This window comes from Lissotriton vulgaris, chromosome 5, assembly GCF_964263255.1.
Source record: "Lissotriton vulgaris chromosome 5, aLisVul1.2, whole genome shotgun sequence".
In the NCBI taxonomy this organism is placed as follows: domain Eukaryota; kingdom Metazoa; phylum Chordata; class Amphibia; order Caudata; family Salamandridae; genus Lissotriton; species Lissotriton vulgaris.
This window is the reverse complement of record NC_141693.1, coordinates 245,665,430-245,686,215: the sequence shown is the minus strand read 5'-3', so window position 1 is coordinate 245,686,215 and position 20,786 is coordinate 245,665,430. Positions and strand designations below refer to the sequence as shown.

General features: G+C 47.6%; 1 protein-coding gene across 1 annotated transcript in view; it reads left to right on the top strand.

The window, feature by feature from the left end:
- The window catches only part of POLE3 (DNA polymerase epsilon 3, accessory subunit), a 107,716-nt gene extending 91,257 nt beyond the window's left edge, over window positions 1–16,459 (top strand). Inside the window, exon 5 of the mRNA XM_086921275.1 lies at window positions 14,945–16,459. Coding sequence (XP_086777401.1) covers window positions 14,945–15,114 — 170 coding nt within the window. The 3' untranslated portion in view covers window positions 15,115–16,459. The remainder of the gene's footprint in view (window positions 1–14,944) is intronic.
- Window positions 16,460–20,786: the final 4,327 nt, after the last annotated feature.

Here is a 20,786-nt window from a genome sequence, read left to right as displayed (position 1 = left end):
GGTCCTCAGCTGGGCACTGCGTTGTGCTGTGGGGGTCGCAGCCACAGACCCAGGACTGTGCTTCCCGCTGATCCTCTCCCTCCCTGAGTGCCTGCCAGGACTGCTTTTTGCTATGGGGAAATCTGACCCTAAGCAGCCCAAGATCGCCTTCGAACCAAGGAGATCCTAGTGCCAGGACGGTGCGAGCTCGGACGGAGTCAACCCAGAAGCAACAATGGACCCCCCCGAGCCGAGATGGCTATCTTAAGGCAATAATGCTGGAGGTCAAACCTGCAGTCGCTGGCATCGCATCCCAGCTGGATCAATTATCCGCTCGTCTTGACTCCCACGACAACAGACTTCTCCATTTTGAATCCCGGGTGTCGGATGCCGAGGATGCAGCCACCCAGGACAGGCAGAAGCTACTCCAAATGGACAAGATCCTGGCCTTAATTCGGGAGAAGAATGAAGATTTGGAGGCTCGCTCCCGTCGGAGTAACCTCCGCATCAAAGGCCTTCCGGAGTCCACCAACATTTTCAAGATGGAAGACTTTGTAGTGCAATTACTCAAGGAGCTCTTCGGGGACGCTTTGTCTCAATTGTTTGTCGTGGAGCGCGCCCATCGTTCACTCGGTCAGGGTCCTAGTCTACCACCCAGCCCCATAGTGGCGAAGATCCTGAATTTCTGTGATCGCGATGCTATTCTCCGGGCGGCACGCGATAAGGGTTCCATCACGCACCAGGGCAATACTCTCTCCTTTTACCCAGACTATACTCTCACTGTTCAAGCGGCTTGGAGGGAGTTTTTGCCGGCCAAGCGCATCCTCCAGAAGCATGAGGTCTCTTATTCCCTGGCATATCCAGCGAAGTTGAGGGTCCGGCAGGGTTCCAAGACGCTTATCTTTCCTGATCCGAGGGAGGCCCTTGCTTTCGCCAAGAGACTGGACAAAGAATCTCGATCTTCCCCGCCTAAGTCCCCGCTCGAAAGTGCCGACCGCCTAAGTGATAATGATTGACTGTGCGGACACTTACTTTTTGTTTAACTTGTAACTCGTTTTGAATGCCACAATCTCACCCAAGCTTGGCCACCCTGCTCCTTTGCAGGGGTGTTCGCCGAGTCCTGCCATGCCTCCACTGGGATGATTCCCATTATGCCCTTTACGCTCATGGTTCTCCCCCTTCCTAGTTGTGGGTTCCTGGGGTGGGGCAGGAGGATGACTCAGCATTTTTGGTGGGGTTGGAGTGGGTGCAGGGTGGTTGGGGTTTTTTGCTCTTGGGTTGTTGTGCAGGGGCGGGGGTGGTGGGGGGTATTGCGGGGTGTTTTGCTCTCTTATTAGAGAGGTGGCGTCAGTGCGCTGCCATTTTGTTGCTCACTATTGTTTTATATGTTGCTCTGCCGACACTGTGCTGCGCTTCATTGACTCTGTAACACGCCTGCTGCTTTGGTTATTTGCTCTTGATATTAGTCATGTTTCACTGTGCTCTATGATTTGTCCTGCTTCTGCTCCCTGTGCTTGGTTATCAGGTCGACCTGTGGCTCTTTGGTTCACCCTCTCTTTCACTATGCCATCTCCCTTTTGTGTCGTCTGGGGCGCTGCCTTCATTATCCCGCGCAGAGCTCTGCGATCTAGGCACTGTCTATCCGCTAATTGCTTGCGCTACTCCCCCTACAGTCACACTTGCTCCGCCCACCGGTGGTGCGATTCCAGGGGTCTTTACCCCCCCCCCTTGTCCGGATCGTTGAACACTGCCCATCTTTCCTTCTACTCCTTGTGATTGCTGCGCTCCTCTGGGAGCCCGCCTTGGCTGCGCATGTTATCAATGACACTCCTGTCTCCTCATGGCTGAGTTGGTGTGCTGGTCCTGGAATATTCGGTGCTTGAACGATCATCGCAAAGCCCGCCTGATCCATTCCCATCTCCATTGCCACAAAGTTGATCTCTGTCTCCTTCAAGAGACACACCTGCTGCTGCGGACTATTTCCAAACTCCGCTCTGGGTATTGGGGGGGGAATCCCACTCCGCCACTTATTCTTCATATTCCAGGGGTGTCTCTATTCTGATGCGACGGGGCCTTCCTTGGCAGATGGACAGGGCAATTTTCGACCCAGAGGTTAGATATGCAATTCTACACGGCTTGCTACTGGCACGGCCTGTCACGATTGCAGCAGTATATGGCCCCAACGGTGATGATGCGGACTTCTTCACCCATGTTTGGCACCTCATCTCTTGCGGTCCTGCGGCGATTATCTGGGGCGGGGACATTAATGTTTCTCCTTCTGCGGATCTGGATTGGTTGGGCTCCCATTCCTTTCATCCATGCGCCGCTGCGGCTCTCTCGTCTAATCTGCACCGGAAATGGTCTTTACGACGTTTGGCGACATTCCTATCCTGCGGTGCGGGAGGGCACCTGCTTCACTGGCGCGCGGGGCTGTTGGTCCCGTATAGAATTTTGGCTGACCTCCCCGGATGTCCTATCCTGGCTCTCTGATGGGAGGCACATGGCTCGCACCTTCTCAGACCACACACCTGTCCAGATCCGTCTTCGCCCTCCCCATTTCCCGAAGCGGGCTTTTACTTGGCGCCTTTCTCCTACAGCTCTCCGAGACCCCGTCTTCTGTGCGGACATCCAGACCTTGATCACCACCTATTTCGATCTTAATGAGAGCTCGGTGTAGTCCGCTTCCACCTTATGGGAAGGGTTCAAGGCTGTCATCCGTGGTGAGTGTATATCTAAGCTCTATTAGTTCCACTTTGGAGAAGCTCGAGGGGGAAATCAGGGACTTGGAGGCCGCCCAGGGTGCAAGCCGCAGTCCAGAGACACTGGCGAAACTGCACCAGAAACACACCGAATTCTCCGACGAGGTTGGTCGTGAGTTGTCATTCCTGGGCAGGGAGGGCCGAGCGTGTCGTTTTGGTTAGGGGGACCGCATTGGGCGCACCCTCGCCAACGTTCTTCTTCCACCGCGCGCTGCTTCCCATGTCACAGTATTAAGTGATGACGGTTCGGACAGGACTACCTCCCCAGATGTAATCAAATCCTGTTTTCTTGACTTTTAATCGCAACTCTACTCCGCTGGCACACCCCTGCCACGAGTAGACTTTGACCTATATTTCGACTCCATCGCCTTGGTATGGCTTGAAGACCACCATCGCAAATTTCTTGATGAACCATTCTCCAGAGAAGAAATATTGGCATCCATCAATAGTCTACCCGGAGACAAGGCCCCTTGTTTAGATGGTCTGCCAGCCTCTAGCTATAAGACTTTTGCCGGTCTTCTAGAGTTGCATTTTGGCTGCAATGTATAACGACTCGTTTGACTCCGGCACCTTTCCGCCATCCCTGCACGTGACGCTGTTAACACTCCTTAAACCCGATAAACCTTCTGACTGCCTTCTGACCGTCGCGATTCCTACCGTCCCCTGTCTCTTATTAAGATCGATAACAAAATCTTTGCTAAGTTGATAGCTTCCCGTCTTCTCTTACTTATGCCTACCATCGCTCTTCCCGATCAATCGGGTTTAATCCCTGGGAGGACGACCTCCCACAATCTTTGTACGATTTTCTCACCAGCCGTGGCTGCCTTGCTTGACGCCACCAAGGCGTTTGACACGTTGGAGTGGCCCTTTTTATTAGGTCTCGCCTGTCGATGCGCATGCGCATCGAGCAAGCGAGACTATGGGGGCTTATCCACTCTTTATCCACTGCAAGGAATCGTGGCGATTCCTTGCAGTGCCCGTGACTTTTAAGCTCAATGCGCATGCGCATTGAGCTTAAAAGCGCGTGCACGTCCGTCTTGTTTTACCCGCTCCGCCCCCTCCCCTTCCCGCCGTGTCGCATTTCTCCTCCCCCCTCCCCTCTCTTCCCTCCGTCTTGTTTGGTTGTTTATTTCACCCGCTCCGCCCCCTCCCCTTCCTGCCGTGTCGCATTTCTCCTCCCCCCTCCCCTTTCTTCCCTCCGTCTTGTTTGTTTATTTTTTTTTAAATCCCCACTTCCCCCCTACCCCCCATCAATGCCAACACTGACGCCGTGCTAAAGCCCGCTCTCCCTGCTCCGCCCCCTGCTCCGGCCGAGACGCATTTCTCCTCCCTCCTCCCCCCTCCTGGGTCAGGTTACCCTGCTTTCTCTTTCGCTTTTTTTCAACCACATTCCACCATGGACTGGGACTTGGAGGAAAAAGAACTTCCACTACAGGCACATTCAGAAATATCTTGCCACGTTCTGACGTGTTCCCTATATTCAACAATTTGGAATAACATCTCCACCCAATTCAGAAGAACTCGCCTGAAGTTAAACACCTTTTGGTGGGTGAACTGCAATTGGGTATGCCCCTCCTCAGCAGCGCTTATCCCAAACTTTCTCCTAATCCGGTAAGCATTTTACAAAAGCGAGTGCGCCCGCCAGGCTCTGGAATGTTTTGTGTCCACCGTGCCCATGTTTACAGCCTGCGACCGCCATGATGCTTTTCCCCTTCCCACTGCCTTCTTCGCACTTTAGTGAATGAGCATTTTTCCAAAAATAAAAGCAGCCAGATTTCTGACTGGTTTAGGTTAGCAGGGGATCTCGTTCACCACCCTAGGGTTTGAAGAGGGTTGTATGCAAGAGTTAGATTTTTGAATGATGCAAACCTATTTAATGTGTGCATATCTGTGACGCCTCATTTGAGGCGCGTTGTGTTTTTTTTATTATTCTTGTGCTTGAAGTAAATAAGAGAACATTTCATGGAAATGACACCTGTGTTATCTACTGTAAGCAGAAAACCGGATACCAAGGGAACGGCTGAGCATGAGTGTATAATTAATCATCCTGGCCGCGGGCCTCTCTGCTGCCTCATTCTAGATCTACCTGTATACTGTTGTTTACAGAGGTTGAGAAATTATATTGTCAGATATTATCAGCTCGCTCACGTCCTATATATTTTGCAAGTGGAATTTCAACCTTGTGTTCTCTACGTGAGGAACAATATGAATTTGGATTCCATGTTTTTCAAATTTCTTTGAAACTTTTATGACTTCAGAGGGTGATTGAAATATCACGCCCCTCTAGCATAAAATATAGGTACATCTTTATATCCATTACCTCGTTTATATCCATTACCTCGTTTGTGATTGAAGGATGTTTTTGGACACACCTTTGTTTAATCATGTGTATATTTAAAAGTATTTAGTGCAGTTTTATACTGTAGCATGGCCGATCATGTGTTTGCAATTTGGCAGGGAAAACCTTTTTTTCTGTAAGGTCTTACTGCTGAGCTTGATGGTACGTCTTGCAGCTCAGAAACCCACTCGCCCTCACTCACCCTCAACCCCTCACCCTCACTCACCCTCACCCTCAACCCCTCCCCCTCAACCCCTCCCCCTCAACCCCTCCCCCTCAACCCCTCACCCTCAACCCCTCACCCTCAACCCCTCACCCTCACTCACCCTCAACCCCTCACTCACCCTCAACCCCTCACCCTCACTCACCCTCAACCCCACTCACCCTCACTCACTCACCCTCACTCACTCACCCTCAACCCCTCACCCTCAACCCCTCACCCTCAACCCCTCACCCTCAACCCCTCACCCTCAACCCCTCACCCTCAACCCCTCACCCTCAACCCCTCACCCTCAACCCCTCACCCTCAACCCCTCACTCACCCTCACTCTCACTCATCCTCACTCAACCACCCTCAACCTCACTCACCCTCAACCCCTCACACTCTACCCCTCACCCTCAACCCCTCACCCTCAACCCCTCACCCTCAACCCCTCACCCTCAACCCCTCACCCTCAACCCCTCACCCTCACTCACTCACCCTCAACCCCTCACCCTCGAACCCTCACCCTCACTCACCCACCCTCAACCCCTCACTCTCACTCACTCACCCTCACTCCCCCTCAACCCCTCCCCCTCAACCCCTCACCCTCACTCACCCTCACTCACCCTCAACCCCTCACTCACCCTCAACCCCTCACTCACCCTCACTCTCACTCATCCTCACTCACCCTCAACCCCTCACCCTCACTCACCCTCAACCCCTCACCCTCACTCACTCACCCTCAACCCCTCACCCTCAACCCCTCACTCACCCTCACCCTCACCCTCACTCACTCACCCTCAACCCCTCACCCTCAACCCCTCACCCTCAACCCCTCACCCTCAACCCCTCACTCACCCTCACTCTCACTCACCCTCACTCAGCCTCAACTACTCCCCCTCACCCTCACTCACCCAAAACCCCTCACTCACCCTCACCCACCCTCAACACCTCACTCACCCTCACCCTCACTCACCCTCACCCTCACTCACCCTCAACACCTCACCCTCAACACCTCACCCTCAACCCCTCACCCTCACTCACCCTCACTCACCCTCACTCACCCTCACTCACCCTCACTCACCCTCACTCACCCTCACTCACTCACCCTCACTCACCCTCACTCACCCTCACTCACCCTCACTCACCCTCACCCTCAACCCCTCACCCACACTCACCCTCACCCTCACACAGTGCAATAGTTCTCAGACCATTTCAGTTAGAGCTTTTAGAAATGTTTATGGCTTTTTTTATTTGTAATACTTTAGCATTGGCTACAGGAAACAAAAATGCTAAACATTTACAAAAAAACCCATAAACAATTCTAAAAGCACTAACTCTAATGGTGCGAGACCTATTGCATTTCCAATGCTTGTTCTACATCTTGCCACGCATGGGGGTTAACGACCACTTCCTGCGCAACGTCAGACTCCTGTATACCAACCCCACAGCGCATATCCGCATTAATGGCCAAGTTTCGGACCCTATTGCCATCGCTCGTAGCACGCCTCAGGGGTGCCCACTATCGCCCATGCTTTTTGCTATAGCGATGGAGCTCCTGGCTGCTAGGCTGCGGCAGCACCATACTCACATGGGCCTTGGTTTTTCGTCTCGTGCCTTACTTGTCTCAATGTATGCGGACGACATTATGCTCTATGTCCGTCACCCCCAAGAGAACTTTAGCCCCCTTGTCCGTGAAATCATTAAGTTTGGTGGGCTGTCGGGCATCCAGGTAAACTGGAGCAAGTCTGTCCTTTTGCCCCTAACTGACGCGACGGTGCCTTTCCCCCTTGACTTTCCATTTGTATGGGCCTTCGGCCCAACGTGCTATTTGGGCATTTGGCTCAGCAGAGATCTGGACGAATTGTGGAGATCGAACTTTGGATGCGCGGTGGACTGGCTGGAATCCAAGATGTCATCATGGAATAGGCTCCCGCTGTCTTTGGCGGGTCGCTTCGCCATCTCCAAAATGGTGGTTCTCCCAAAATTCCTCTACTTGTTTTTAAACATTCCCATCCCCCTTGCTACGCACTTTTTCCGCAAATTATGCTCTCTAATTATTTCATTGGTCTGGGCAGGTAAACAATCGAGAGTAGCTTACGATATTCTTACTCTCCCCATGTCTGCTGGCGGAATGGGCGCGCCTGACTTTAGCTGTATGCACTATGCGCTCAGGCTAGTTTCCTGCATTTCTGGATCCACCCTTCTCCCTATCAGCCTCACAGTGCCGTTAAGAGGGATTTGGTTTCTCCCTGGCCTCTGTCCACGGCTTGGTTTGCAACCGCAGTGCGCCCTCGAGCTAAGGTCGACACGGTCGCACCGCTCTGATGGGCCTGGTCTGGCCTGCGACGGCTGTCTGACGTCCCCTTGTTCTCTGCTAAATCCGTGCCTATTACAAACCACCCAGATTTTCCCTCCCTCCAGGCCTCCAGTGTGTCCAGGAGTGCGGCGCGCTTGGATCTTGCGACGGTGGCGGACCTCTATCCGGAGAACACATTTTTTATGCTTCCTGGCATCCGGGCCACAGGACACACTCCTGTTCTACCAGCTTCGTGCCATGTGTCGGAAGTTACACTCCACCTTCCCTCAACCCGCAGCCAATATGCCCGCTCTGGATCACATTTATACCTCCTCGTCCCCACACAAATTAGTTACTAAACTTTATGCTCTTACTCTGGTGTCCATTCCCATCACCTCTGATCGTGCTTGGTAGGCATGGGGAACTGATCTTGGAGCCGAGATCTCGCCAGCTGACTGGCTTTATTGTAATCAAACGAGGAAACTGTCACTGAATTACCGGCTTCGCTTGATCAATTGTAAGTACCTGCATAAGTTCTACCGTACCCCTTTGCAACATCATAAACTCAGGCTCATTCCCGGAGACAACTGCATGCGCTGTGCCGCTCCTGCTGTGGACTTTGCACATCTGGCTTGGCCCGAAGGTCTCTGAGTTCTGGAGGGCAGTTTGTTCTGCTATTTCTGACATCACTGGCGCGACGGTGCAGCCCAATCCACCTCTGTACCTCCTAGGGTTTTTTAAGTTCTGGCCTGATGCCTGGTCCTTGCTAGGCGTAGGGTGGCCATGTGCTGGGGTCGCAAGCCGGCTCCCAAGGTTGACAGTTGGCTCGAAGATGCCTCCCGGTGCCAGACTCTCCTGTCGGAGTTCTGGGATTTAATGCCTGCTAGGTCCCCTCCTGTTGATATTTGGGGCCCTCTGATTACCTACCTCCTTTCCCACTCTCATTCTAGTGTTGCTGCCTCTCCCGCGCTCCCCGCTGGCCCTGAGTCCGCGGCGGCCGCCGGTGTTTATTTATTTATTTATAATTACATTTGTTGAGCGCGCAGCTACCCGGAGGTTTCCCGGCGCTAAGGCAAACTGAAAGGTATAAAGGGAGAGAGGAACGTCAAACCATAGCATTAGATATTGAAAAGCCAAGTTTTTATTCCCTTACGGAATTTCAAAAAGCACACTTCAGAGCGCAGAGATTGGGGGAGAGAGTTCCACAAGGAGGGGGCAAGCAGGGAAAACGAACGTCCTCCCATTTTGGCTCTGTTGATGCGTGGAATCTTAAACTTATTCTGCGTGGAGGACCTGAGTGTACGGGGGGGAATATATTTCTGTACCAGAGCAGAGAGATAATGAGGGGCTCTACCAGTCATGATCTTGTGCATGTAGCAAAGGGCTTTAAAGTTAACTCTGTTCTCGACTCGTAACCAGTGCAGATTCCGCATATGATGAGTGACCGAGGATCTCGCAGGGAGGTGACAGATGAGGCGAACTGCCATGTTCTGTACCACCTGGTACTTCCTGGTAACCTCTTTGGCGGCGCCTAAGAGAAGGATGTTCCCATAGTCCAGGCGTGAGATGACAAGAGCCTGGACTACGGTCCTTAGGGTGTCCTCAGGAAGTATCCAGGTGATTTTTCTCAGCCACCTGATGATGGTAGTACAGGTGGCGGAGACTTTCACAGCGTGTTGTTTGAAAGTAAGTTGATTATCGAAGAGAACCCCCAGATTGCGAGCAGACACTGATGGAGTGAGTAGAGGACCCATCTCTGGTGGCCAATGGTGTGGGCCCCAGAGAGAGGTGTCTGAGCCAAACAGGAGCAGTTCTGTTTTGTCCCCGTTTAATTTTAATTTGTGCTTTAGCATCCAATCCGATATATGTTTCAAGCCGGATTGAAGAGAGGAGGATGGGAGGTTTTTATTGGTGGAAAGTGAGTAGATGACTTGAGTGTCATCAGCGTAGGAATAAATTGTGAGGCCGGCCTGTTCCGCCAGAAAAGCAAGAGGCCTCACATACAGGTTAAAGAAAAGGGGGCTGAGGATAGATCCTTGGGGGACACCATGAGTGGAGGGAAGAATAGATGAAACAGATGTAGAAGAGAAAACTTGGAACGTGCGATCAGAAAGGAAATTGGAAATCCAGGCCAGGGCGGGACCACCGACACCAACAGCCTCCAAGGTGGACACCAAGATGGAATGGGAGACGGTGTCAAAAGCGGCACTCAAGTCAAGTAAGATGAGTGCCACCGTCTCACCATTATCCACCTGGCGTCTGATGGTTTCTGACACACCAAGGAGAGTGGTCTCCGTGGAGAAGCCAGCCCTGAACCCGGATTGAGAACCATGGAGAAAATTGGAGGATTCAACAAAGGAATTAAGCAAAGAATTAACGTGTTTCTCCAGAATCTTGGCAAAACATGAAAGCAAAGAAATGGGGCGAAAATTGGAAGGATTATTGGGGTCTGCGTTGGCCTTTTTTAGTAATGGGACCACCATTGCGTGCTTCCATTCATGTGGGACAATCGCTTCTGTTAGCGAAGCGTTTAGAACATCCAAGATAATGTGAAGTAGGGCTGGGTCCAGAGAGCTCAGAACTTGGGGGGGCATAGGGTCAAAGGGGGAACCAGATTTGATGTCCTGAAGATACTTTTTTAGAAGTGCGGGGGAAATAGGATCCCAAGCATGAAGTGGAGTAGTAACAGGGGAGTAGTAACAGGGAGTAGTAACATGGGAAGAATTGCGTAGAACTTGAGCAGAGTGAGTGGAAGCAGCAGGAGTGGAGTTAAAGGTGGCATAAATCTTGTCAATTTTTTCTAGGAAAAAATTGGCTAGAACGTTACACTGAGCAGTGTCTAGACCAGGATCCCTAGGTCCCGATGAGGCTCCTGAGAGCTCCTTGACTATTTTAAACAGGGCCTTGGGTCTGTTTTGCGCTGTAAGTATGGTGCTGTTAGCAAAATTAGCTCTAGCGGTATCACAAGCCGCATGGTATGTTTTCAGTGCGGACTTGTATTTTGCTTTGTGATCAGGGTTATAATTGGAACGCCAAATCCGTTCCAATTTTTTGCAGTTGGATTTTTCTATGCGAAGGGAATCGTTGAACCAGGGTGCCGGGGGATGATGAATTTGGGATTTATTTTTTTGGGTAGGGAGACAGGAGTCCAAAGCGGTAGTTAACCATGATTTAACAGCAGGTAGCTCTTTAATAGTCATGTTGGCAACCGTAGGTTTAGAATTGGCGAGAAGAGCATTTAATTTGTTTAGATCTAGACGATTCCAGTTCCTACTGGCTTCATGAGGTAGGTCTGGCTTAGATGAATCAGCCATGATCAGTTTGATTGAAAAATTCACAATAAAATGGTCTGACCAGAGGACCGGAACGGAGGAAAGGTAGGAGATGTCAGTCAGGTTGGAAATGATGGGATCTAAGAGATTACCGGCCCTATGAGTAGGGTCGGAATTGAGAAGATGTAAGTCTAGTGCTTCAAGATCCTGTATGAAGCGTTTAGCAGTGGCACAAGAGGCAGAGTTGAAATGAATATTTAAGTCACCAACAATAGTGAAGTTGGTTGATTGTACTAAGAGAGGGGCAATAAGTTCAGGAAATGAAGCAGCCCAGCTGCTAGCAGAGCCTGGCGGGCGGTAAATTAGGGTGCCAGTTAAGGTAAACTGGGGGGAGAGAGTTAGTTTAAACAAACCAGCTTCACAGTTAGGAAAGTCCAGATCTTCCCATTTGCACGAGAATACTCTCTTAAAGATGATGGCAATTCCCCCGCCGTCTTTAAGTACTCGATTACGCCCCACATAGGTGTAATCATTGGGGAGAGCCATGGCGATGTCGGGGCCAGAGCTATCATTTAGCCAAGTTTCGGTGACGAACATGGCAGCAGGACAAGCTGTCTCCAAAAGGTCGAAAATATCTCTCTTGTGTTTTGCGAGAGATCGACAGTTAATGCTGATGAAGCTCAGAACAGGGGAGGAGTTGTGCAAAGTGGGAGGAGGAGTGCGCTTAGGGGGGGGGGGGAAATCCCAAAACGTGGATGACAAGCTGTCTGTACATGAATTATGGGAATTCAAAGCAAGGGAACAGTGAGAACAGGATATAGGCGCATTTTGGCAGTTCAAGACAGAGAGCGAGGGGCAAGGTGACCCCCGCAGCCGCAATAGGTCAGATCGTGAGTAGGACATGTAAGTATGGGTAGAGGGGAATGGCCCTGGGCCCGTGCTGGCGCGGACGGGCGCAGACGGGCAGGACTTTGGCACGACTTTGGCGCGAAGTCGGCGCTCCCGCTGCGCTCGTCCTCTGCGCTTCCGCCATAGTGGCATTATATACGCCAGAAGAGATAACCACTACACCGCTAACCTGCCAATTGGGGAGCAGGGTGGAAGTGAGGATGAAGGGCGGAAGTTAGAGTGCGCTCGTGTGGCCACCGCCGCTGCAAACGGCACAAGCCGTGGCGGATCGGTGCCAGGAGCGAAGGTAAGGAGGTGGCAATCAATTACACACGTTGCGCCAGAAGCGGCGATCAAATGACAAACGTTGCGCCAGAGCGGCGTTCAGAAGAGATGCGAATGCGTTTTTAAAATCCACACAGTGCAAAGTAAAGCAAAGCGCTGAAAAGCGCTCACTCCAACATAAAATAAAATAGTGCTTTTAAAAGTTATTACAATAACGGGTTACACACGAAGCCTCAGCAGCCTCACGTACCAGCAGTTAGCTCCGAGCCAACATCAATGCAGGATTTAAATAGTGCCTTCTATTCCAACCACTACACCGCTAACCTGCCAATTGGGGAGCAGGGCGGAAGTGAGGATGAAGGGCGGAAGTTAGAGTGCGCTCGTGTGGCCACCGCCGCTGCAAACGGCACAAGCCGTGGTGGATCGGTGCCAGGAGCGAAGGTAAGGAGGTGGCAATCAATTACACACGTTGCGCCAGAAGCGGCGATCAAATGACAAACGTTGCGCCAGAGCGGCGTTCAGAAGAGATGCGAATGCGTTTTTAAAATCCACACAGTGCAAAGTAAAGCAAAGCGCTGAAAAGCGCTCACTCCAACATAAAATAAAATAGTGCTTTTAAAAGTTATTACAATAACGGGTTACACACGAAGCCTCAGCAGCCTCACGTACCAGCAGTGTTGGCCTGTGACTGCATCACCCCCCCTGTAGTGGGCGCCTCCGCCCCCTTCTCTCTGGCCCTTTTATAGCCAATAACGCTTGATCTGTGTTTTTCCCAGTGGGAGGGTTCTTGTTGTGTTGGAGCTGTGATATTCTTTTCATGTTTATACACTTTGTTGACAATTGACACCAATGTATCATGGAGCGCATGTTCTGCTTTTTATTTTGTGTATTGCACTGTGCTCTTGCAAGCTGTACTGTCTGCCTTGATCTTTCTCAATAAAGGTTTTTGAGGGAAAAAAAACTACATGCTGCTCCTAATCAATCATGTTTTCAATATACTGAAAGAACAGAATACGTGCTAGTTGTACTGTGACCATAAATTCTTTTCGGCTTGCAAATGCGGGGTTTCCTTTAACTAAGACCTTGCTGATCATGCACTCTATTTCCTAGTGAACTTATCACCTGCCTTGCATCACTTTAGAACTTAACCACCTATAACTCTTTGACACCCTTCCCAGTAAGATTCCCAATGCAAGTAAAAATGTTTAAACAAATCTATACGAAACCGCAACAGAGCTTTTCATATCATGAAAATAGTTCTTCATTCTTTGTAAGTTTCTGTAACGGCATAACAGATTCATCTGTACAATTCAAAGTCCTAGTGGTACCACTGAGCAGTTCCCAAAATGTTGAGATCATCTTGCTCTGCACGTCTCTTAAGCAATGGTGTGGTGTCCTCTTGTTTACAAATAGTTTGAGTTCTTCTTTTCAAGTTATTAACTACATCTGGAAAGGTGGCACCCTTGTGAAGTGTATGTTTGTTAAAAACAAGGGAACCCCATACAGTAGAACCTGGGGTAACGAGATGATTTGGAAGAACAATGGTTCAGGGTAGGCCTTAAGAGGTCCTTAGCGAGGAGTAGAACAAAGAGCGAATACTTAATAAGTCGCTGGGGAGCAGAGGTAGTAGGTATTGGTAGGAGTTTTTTATTTTACTCTCTTTTCTTAAGGGTATACATAAATAATTATACTGTATTGCAGGTGCTCAAGTGAATAGTAAGGTGCAGGACGTGACATAAGTGATCAAAGTGAACAAACTATCACACAACAACAACAAGGATAAAAACACAACAATTATATACAAATAGAACGGGTGAAATTCCTTGGGTGGGTCGACGATGATCTAGATTAATATAGATCGAAACGCCGTCGACCCACCCAAGGAATTGTTGTTAGTTCGTTCACTTTGATCACTTATGTCACGTCCTGCACCTTACTATTCACTTGAGCACCTGCAATACAGTATAATTATTTATGTATACCCTTAAGAAAAGAGAGTAAAATAAAAAACTCCTACCAATACCTACTACCTCTGCTCCCCAGCGACTTATTAAGTATTCGCTCTTTGTTCTACTCCTCGCTAAGGACCTCTTAAGGCCTACCCTGAACCATTGTTCTTCCAAATCACCTTGTGAAGTGTAGTCATCTTTCAAACTTTCTTGAGAAACCCAAACTTTCACACCAACCTATACCGTTAGCATTATGAACCTCTCAAAGTAGCAAGCCAAAAGGTGATGCATCTTCTCAGGCATGCAGTGGGGTTCTGTGGCTAACTTCTGAGCTGTTTGCAAAAGAAGTTTGAGTACCCCTGACCTGATTACACCAACTCTTCGGACTTGGAATCATCCGCTTCTCTGGTGGCTTTGCATCTTGATTTGTGGCTTTGAGATATTATCCTGGGATTTATGCCTGGAAGCAGAAAATAAATGAAATAATAATGTAGATTACCTTGGCATTCCAAGTTTCCAGTGCCTTTCGCAAGGACATCCCAAGAATCATGAAAGCGTACCACGGACTAGCAGTGAAAGCTCCAGTGCACTGAGTACATTGTATTATTAGGATGGATGAAGTAAGTGATGTAAAATTAAAGATGGCTGAGCAGTTGTGAGTGGGACCGTTCATGTGCTCTGGCCTCCAATATATTTAAACTGTGTGTGCTGTTGATCCTTATCGTTACCAGATTGGTCATTCAAGACACAATAACCAGGCACAACTTACTAGAATATTTGTACATACACCGATGTATAAATTGTCACAAAATCCATGTAGAATAATCAGTAGACCAAAATGTAATAATTCAGAAATTATTTTCATTAGAAAATCCTATTTTAAAAATATTTGCATGTCCAGGTATATTTAAATAAGACCTGCTAGTCTTGTACTCTTCATGATGTTTTCTTCTCTTTTCTGTTTGTGTTTCAGTATACAGGCGAGGGCAGAAAGGGAAAAAAGATGCCATTGATCAGAAGCGGAAAGACAAAGAAAAGAAGCCTGAGTCTGAAGAACAAGACAAGAGCCGGGAGGAAGAGGAAGAAGAAAGGATGGAGGAGGAAGAGCAGCACGAGGAAGAGGAGGAGGAAGTTGAAAATTGAAATTCTTGCTAGTACTACTTGCCTAGAGATGGACAACAGGATGGAGGATTAATTGCTGCTTCCCTCTTTTGGCTATTTGAGCAACACTTCAAAGTTTGAAACCTATGGTCTTTCTGTGGAGAAATGGAGTTCAAAAGTGTGGATATTGTTAGAAAACATTTGTGGAAAATGGGAGCAAAGATAGCACTGGAAAGAGAAGTATTTGTATCCTATTATGGGTGGATGAGACATTTGGTTAACATTTGGGTTTTTTGCCATGTATTGCCATTGTCCCAGGCCCTTCCAGGTATGTGTATTGCCACACTATTAAGAGGTGTCCCCAATGCTCGATTCCTTTCTTTCCAATCACTGACCTTAATCCATACCAGGTCAGTTCGTTTGTCCCAGTAATTGGTCTTTATAATTAGCCACTAGACCTTTCCATCCACTTCACCATAAAGAGTCAGATGATGCTATGGTCTTTAGAATTGATCATGAACAGCATCCCTTGATAATGCAGCTCTCTATACATTTAGGTCAGTATATCTTCTACAACTCCTACTTGGCCTTGCATTGATCACGGAGTCCAGATCCCCTGTCCGCGGAGGTTGTTCTCAAGATTGCCCCCTTCTTCGGTGTTCATGAAGCACATGAGTTCAGTTTATCATAGTTTCTGGTCCAACACACGGTTTACTAAATTTTCCCTTCACCAAACTTCAGTGAGTGGCTTCACAGTTTAGAGTAGGATGGAAAATCGTGTGAGTTTGTACCTGAATTGATGTGCATTCTCTCCATATCCCTCTGATGTATCTTTTTTTGTTGAGTTGTCTTGTTTAACGGAGTAGTGGATAAGGAGACATCTGGAAGCTTGCAATGCCTATGGCTGGTCTTATGAACACGTCAATGAATCAAGGCTAAAAATGGATCAAGGGCAAATGGATAAGAACAGTTGCAGGCTTATAAACTTTCCAAAGTATTTCCTGTTGAAAGCCAAGCCGTGCTCATATGGCCATGAATATTCTGGTCATCATTATTATTTGATCAGCTGTCATCTGCCAAACCTATGAAAAGTATACATGACATTTCAGAAATGTTCACTTTTAAATGCAGGTGTTTCTGCAATTTTTCTAAGCAATTTGCTTTATTGGTGTAATTGTAAATCCAAGATCTATGTTGTATATCCTTTCAGTGAATATGTAAACTTGTGTAACCTGAGGTTTAAGATGTATTTTTGTAGTTAATTTGCTTCTGTTGAAGCGTAAAGGGGTTGCATTAGACACATTTATGTGGCCATAGACAGGGAACTGATCAATTTCTATGATTCAGTTGATCTTCAATAAAATTATTCTTGAATTTAAATGACAGATATTATAGCCAACTGTTATTTTTCTTGTGGCTATCTTTTCCATTCTAGCTCTTCTATCTTCTTGAATGGTTGTGAACTGTGTAGCACCAGAGGGACCCATAATAGCTTATAAAAAATAGCATGCCATCCCTTTAAGCCCTTTGAGCTATGTCCTTGTTTAGTCCTTAAATGTGCTGCCCTTGAGCTACCCAAACTGTTTCGGTGTTTCCATCTGTTGGCCATACACAGGATAGGGCTTCTTCTGGTGCTCTACATTTTTTTGAGCAGAGCTCCACTTTGTGGGTTTCCATCCCTCGAAAAAGTATTTTTCTTTAAATTCTTTCATTTTCTTTGTCATTTCCCCAAAAATAATTTAGGGCCTGATTTAGATATTGGCGGATGGGTTACTCCATCACAATGGTGACTGATGTCCTATCTGGCGAAATATAAATCTGATGAGAAATAACGGGATTTAGATTTCGGCAGCTGGGATAGCCGTCACCAGTGTGACGGAGCACCTGTCCGCCAGGATCTAAATCCGGCCGTTAGTATTGCTACCCTTTACTGCCTCTTCTGCTGAAGACTGGTTTCAAACATTGCATCAATATAGTTGGTCCACACAAGTTCTGTGTGTCTTGAATGAGGAATAGCCATTTGGCCAATTTGCTCTTTTTTTGTGCAGGAATCCAGCCTAGGTCTCTAAGAATGAGACTCCTATCTATGTCCACGGTTAGCTTGGTATGGCAGAATATAAGCAACTTTTTTCCAGGATCTCTCCCAATGTGCTTAGTCAGTGGGCACTGTGACCAGGCGCATACTCATTTCGGTATTGTCTATCTGTGCCATTAGTACAGTTTCCACCTCTGCCCGTGTCAACCTGGTGAATCCTCTAGTGCATGCACTTGGATGCATCTTTTAATGGGAAAGACCACAGTTACAATACTTAGGTACTAACTTCACTGGGCTACCTGTTCAAGCCTGATAGTCATTGTGTGACCATTGAGGAGTGCTTCTGCCTTAGAAGCCCTTCAAGTAGGTGTAGAGCAATTGGAGCTTGTAGCATACCATTTTTAAGGATGTTCAATTTTCAGAGAACTACTTAATGGGCAATAATAATAAAGGAAGAAAAAAACTACTTTTTTGCTAGTGCCCCTGATCTTGCAAGTTGTATTTAATCAACCGACTGTTATTAAACCTCTCAGCAAAGCTTTAGGTGAAGCCTGGACAATAAGTCCTCCACAACCTTTCATCCTAAGGAATTATTTTTTCTTTGCCTCAAGGATTGCCTTTTACTTGATATCTAAGTAAGTAAGTAAACTTTATTGTTTAGTTAATTAAAACCATAACAAATATCCTTTACAGTAAGTATCCAATATTAAAAGAGAAAGTAAAATTCATCAAAAAACAGTTTAAAACGGAAAAGTTTGAGATAAAATTATGGTCTTATTGAATATGAAGATGACCAATTGCTTTCAAGCGTTGTTCTAAGGCCATCAAAAACGTTATCAGCTAGCAGTATAACAGAGAAAAGTTAATAATAATAAGAGGCCTCATTAAATCTAAGCATGACCAGTTGCTTTCAAGCGTTTATCCTTTTTTTCTTCAAATGATTATGCAATTGTTTTTTTTCACTCCACCTTCCCCCAGCCCCCCACCCCCCCAACCCGGCACTCTTCCCTAATATAATGGTGCCATTACCTGTTGTGTTTATATAACCATGCTCCAAACTGGGTTCATGCCCTCTTGACCACAGATAAAGATGACCCGTTCCTCCTAATGCTGCTGTACCTGTCTACCTCTTTCGACACAGTCCACAATTCTATTGTTATTCTCCACCCTGAAATCTTGAATCGCATTTACTGTTGACATCCTCCACTGGTTCTCTAGCTACCTCTCGACCTGACACCAAAGCCTGCAAAGTGCTTACTGTTGGTTGACTTTCCTTGTCCACTTGTTTGTGCCTGGCCTAGAGTATGCACTTTACTCTTTACCATCCTCTTTATTTGGCTGCTGTGTCTCCTTCCACTGCTAACTTTTAGGGAACTACTTTTTTCTTTTTTAATGAGCACCCATGTGTGTTCCAGCTCTTCCTCATTTTCTACCCTGCCACAGCGTTCAGTTTCTCTTGTGTACTTCTCCCCCCTTCTCCGTGCTTCATGTTATCCCTCCCTCATGTGCTCCCCATGTTGCTGTCACCTTTGCATGCACCTTGTTCTCAAGTGCTTCTGCCCTGCGCTCCTTGCTCTTCTCCCCTGTCCCTGCACTTCATTGTTAAAATCCAGCTGCATCATTGCCCCCCTTTTTCAGGTTGTTTTGATTACTATTTTTACAAATGTTGCATAGCATCAGGAAAAGGCATTTTGCAATCTTTCTCCTACACCTGATGCTCTCCAGAAACGCAAAAACCCATTGTTAAAGTCGATAGTTCCCAGAGGCAAGTCGTGATGGCTATTAGAATGTTTGTTTTGATATTTGGGCACAAGCCTGCATTACTTCCCCCCCCTCCCCCCCCCCCCCCCCCCCCAGATATTAGACCAAATGTCCATTCTTTTTTCGCATATGTTGGCTACTCTAAATGTTTGCAGAGTTTTTGGATTCCTCTTGAAGAAAACAAGAATATAGCCAAAATCTAGCATGTTTTAGATTTTTTTGTAAAATAGGGGAAAGTGCAGTGGAAAAAAGTTTGTTCTCAGCTGCTGCTAATCCGCTAAGGCGTCGCCCCACCTCTTCAACTGCAGGCTGAATACAATATTTTTTAATGTTTATAACGTTCCGTTATCATTTTGTTTTTTGGATTCAGGTTGCAGTTGAACCAGGGTAGGTTTGGGCGGGCGGGGCTGGGCTCCCCAGGTCACTGGAAGGAATGGTGGTTGCACCTTAAGTGTGCATGACGGTTTGGCCGGCCGTCTCTTTGCATGTTCTCCACCCAAGCTGTATTACATCCTGGGTGGAGAACATGCCCTGCTTCCCAGTCCCTGTCTGAGCACCGAACTATGGCACTCAGACCAAGCACAACACATCTGTATGGCAGTGTTGTGATTGCCTGGGAGCTTCCTGCTGCAGAGAGGAGGACAGAGAAGAGGCGGTGGCTGTAGGTCGGCGGTATTAGGGTAAGTGCTATGTTTATTTTTTTATTTCCCCCCCACCACTCCCACCCCGTTCGATAGCAGCCGCTACTGTTTGTTTTACTAAAGTGGCACTAAGAAAAGGTTTGCTGTGCCGAGATCATCCTCTTCCTAGGTTTCAGAAATAGGCAGTCTTAAAGGGAAAACAAAATAATTTTTTACGTTTTTCCAATTTACTAAGTCAAGATTTCTTATTTTGGTGGTTTATATATACTTGTTGGAGGGAAAGTGGTGTATAACGTATGGGTGAACCTTTATAACTATATTTCTGAAAAGTAGAAAAATGTGTAACTTTATCAAATGGCCCTTTGTGGAGATAGGTCATGGTTTTCCCAAATAAACATATTATTGAAATTTAAAAAAACAATGCCACTGAGAAGGAAAAATAGAAATAGGTGACTATTGTTATCTGTAATTTTCTGCCCTATTGTTCAATTCACGAAAGTAACATACCATTATATCCATCAGACTCTTCTGGTCGCATGGCTATACCGTGTATGTATGTATGTATCGCGTATTTGTATAGCGCTAAACTGTCACCCAAAGGGTATCCTGGCGCTTTTGACTCTTTAAGATCATACGCGATGTTACACTGCCACAATGTTTACATTTTCCTAGGAAAGAGATACGTTTTTAATCCTTTTTTAAAAGAGGAGAATTCCCCAGCGCTTCTAAGGGACAAAGGTAAAGAATTCCACAGTTTGGCTGCAGTGAATGCAAAAGAGCGTCCGCCCATCCGAATCCTCAAAATCTTGTGAACTACCACCAGGTATGCCGACGAGGATCGTAGAGGTCTGGCGGGCGTATACCAAGAAAACAGCTCCTGCAGCGGAACAGGCCCCTGACCATGAAGGGCCCTAAAAACTAAGCATAATGCTTTAAAATAGATGCGCTGGTGGATTGGCAACCAGTGAAGGTCCATAAGCGCCAGAGAAGAGGAGTCAGATCGCAGCCGAGAGAGAGCCAGCTTAGCAGCCATGTTCTGTATTCGCTGCAGCTTACCAATCAGGGTGTCGGGCGCACCCAGAAGTAGTACGTTGCAGTAATCAAGCCTGCTTAAGATGATACTACGCACTACCTCTGGTCGGGCACGGGCCGGAAGCATGGGAAGGATCCTGCGTAACGTGCGAAGCAGCATCAAGCAAGTCGCCACTGTTTTATTCACGAACGCATCCAGCTGTAAGTTAGATCCAAACATGACACCCAGATTCCGAACAGAATCT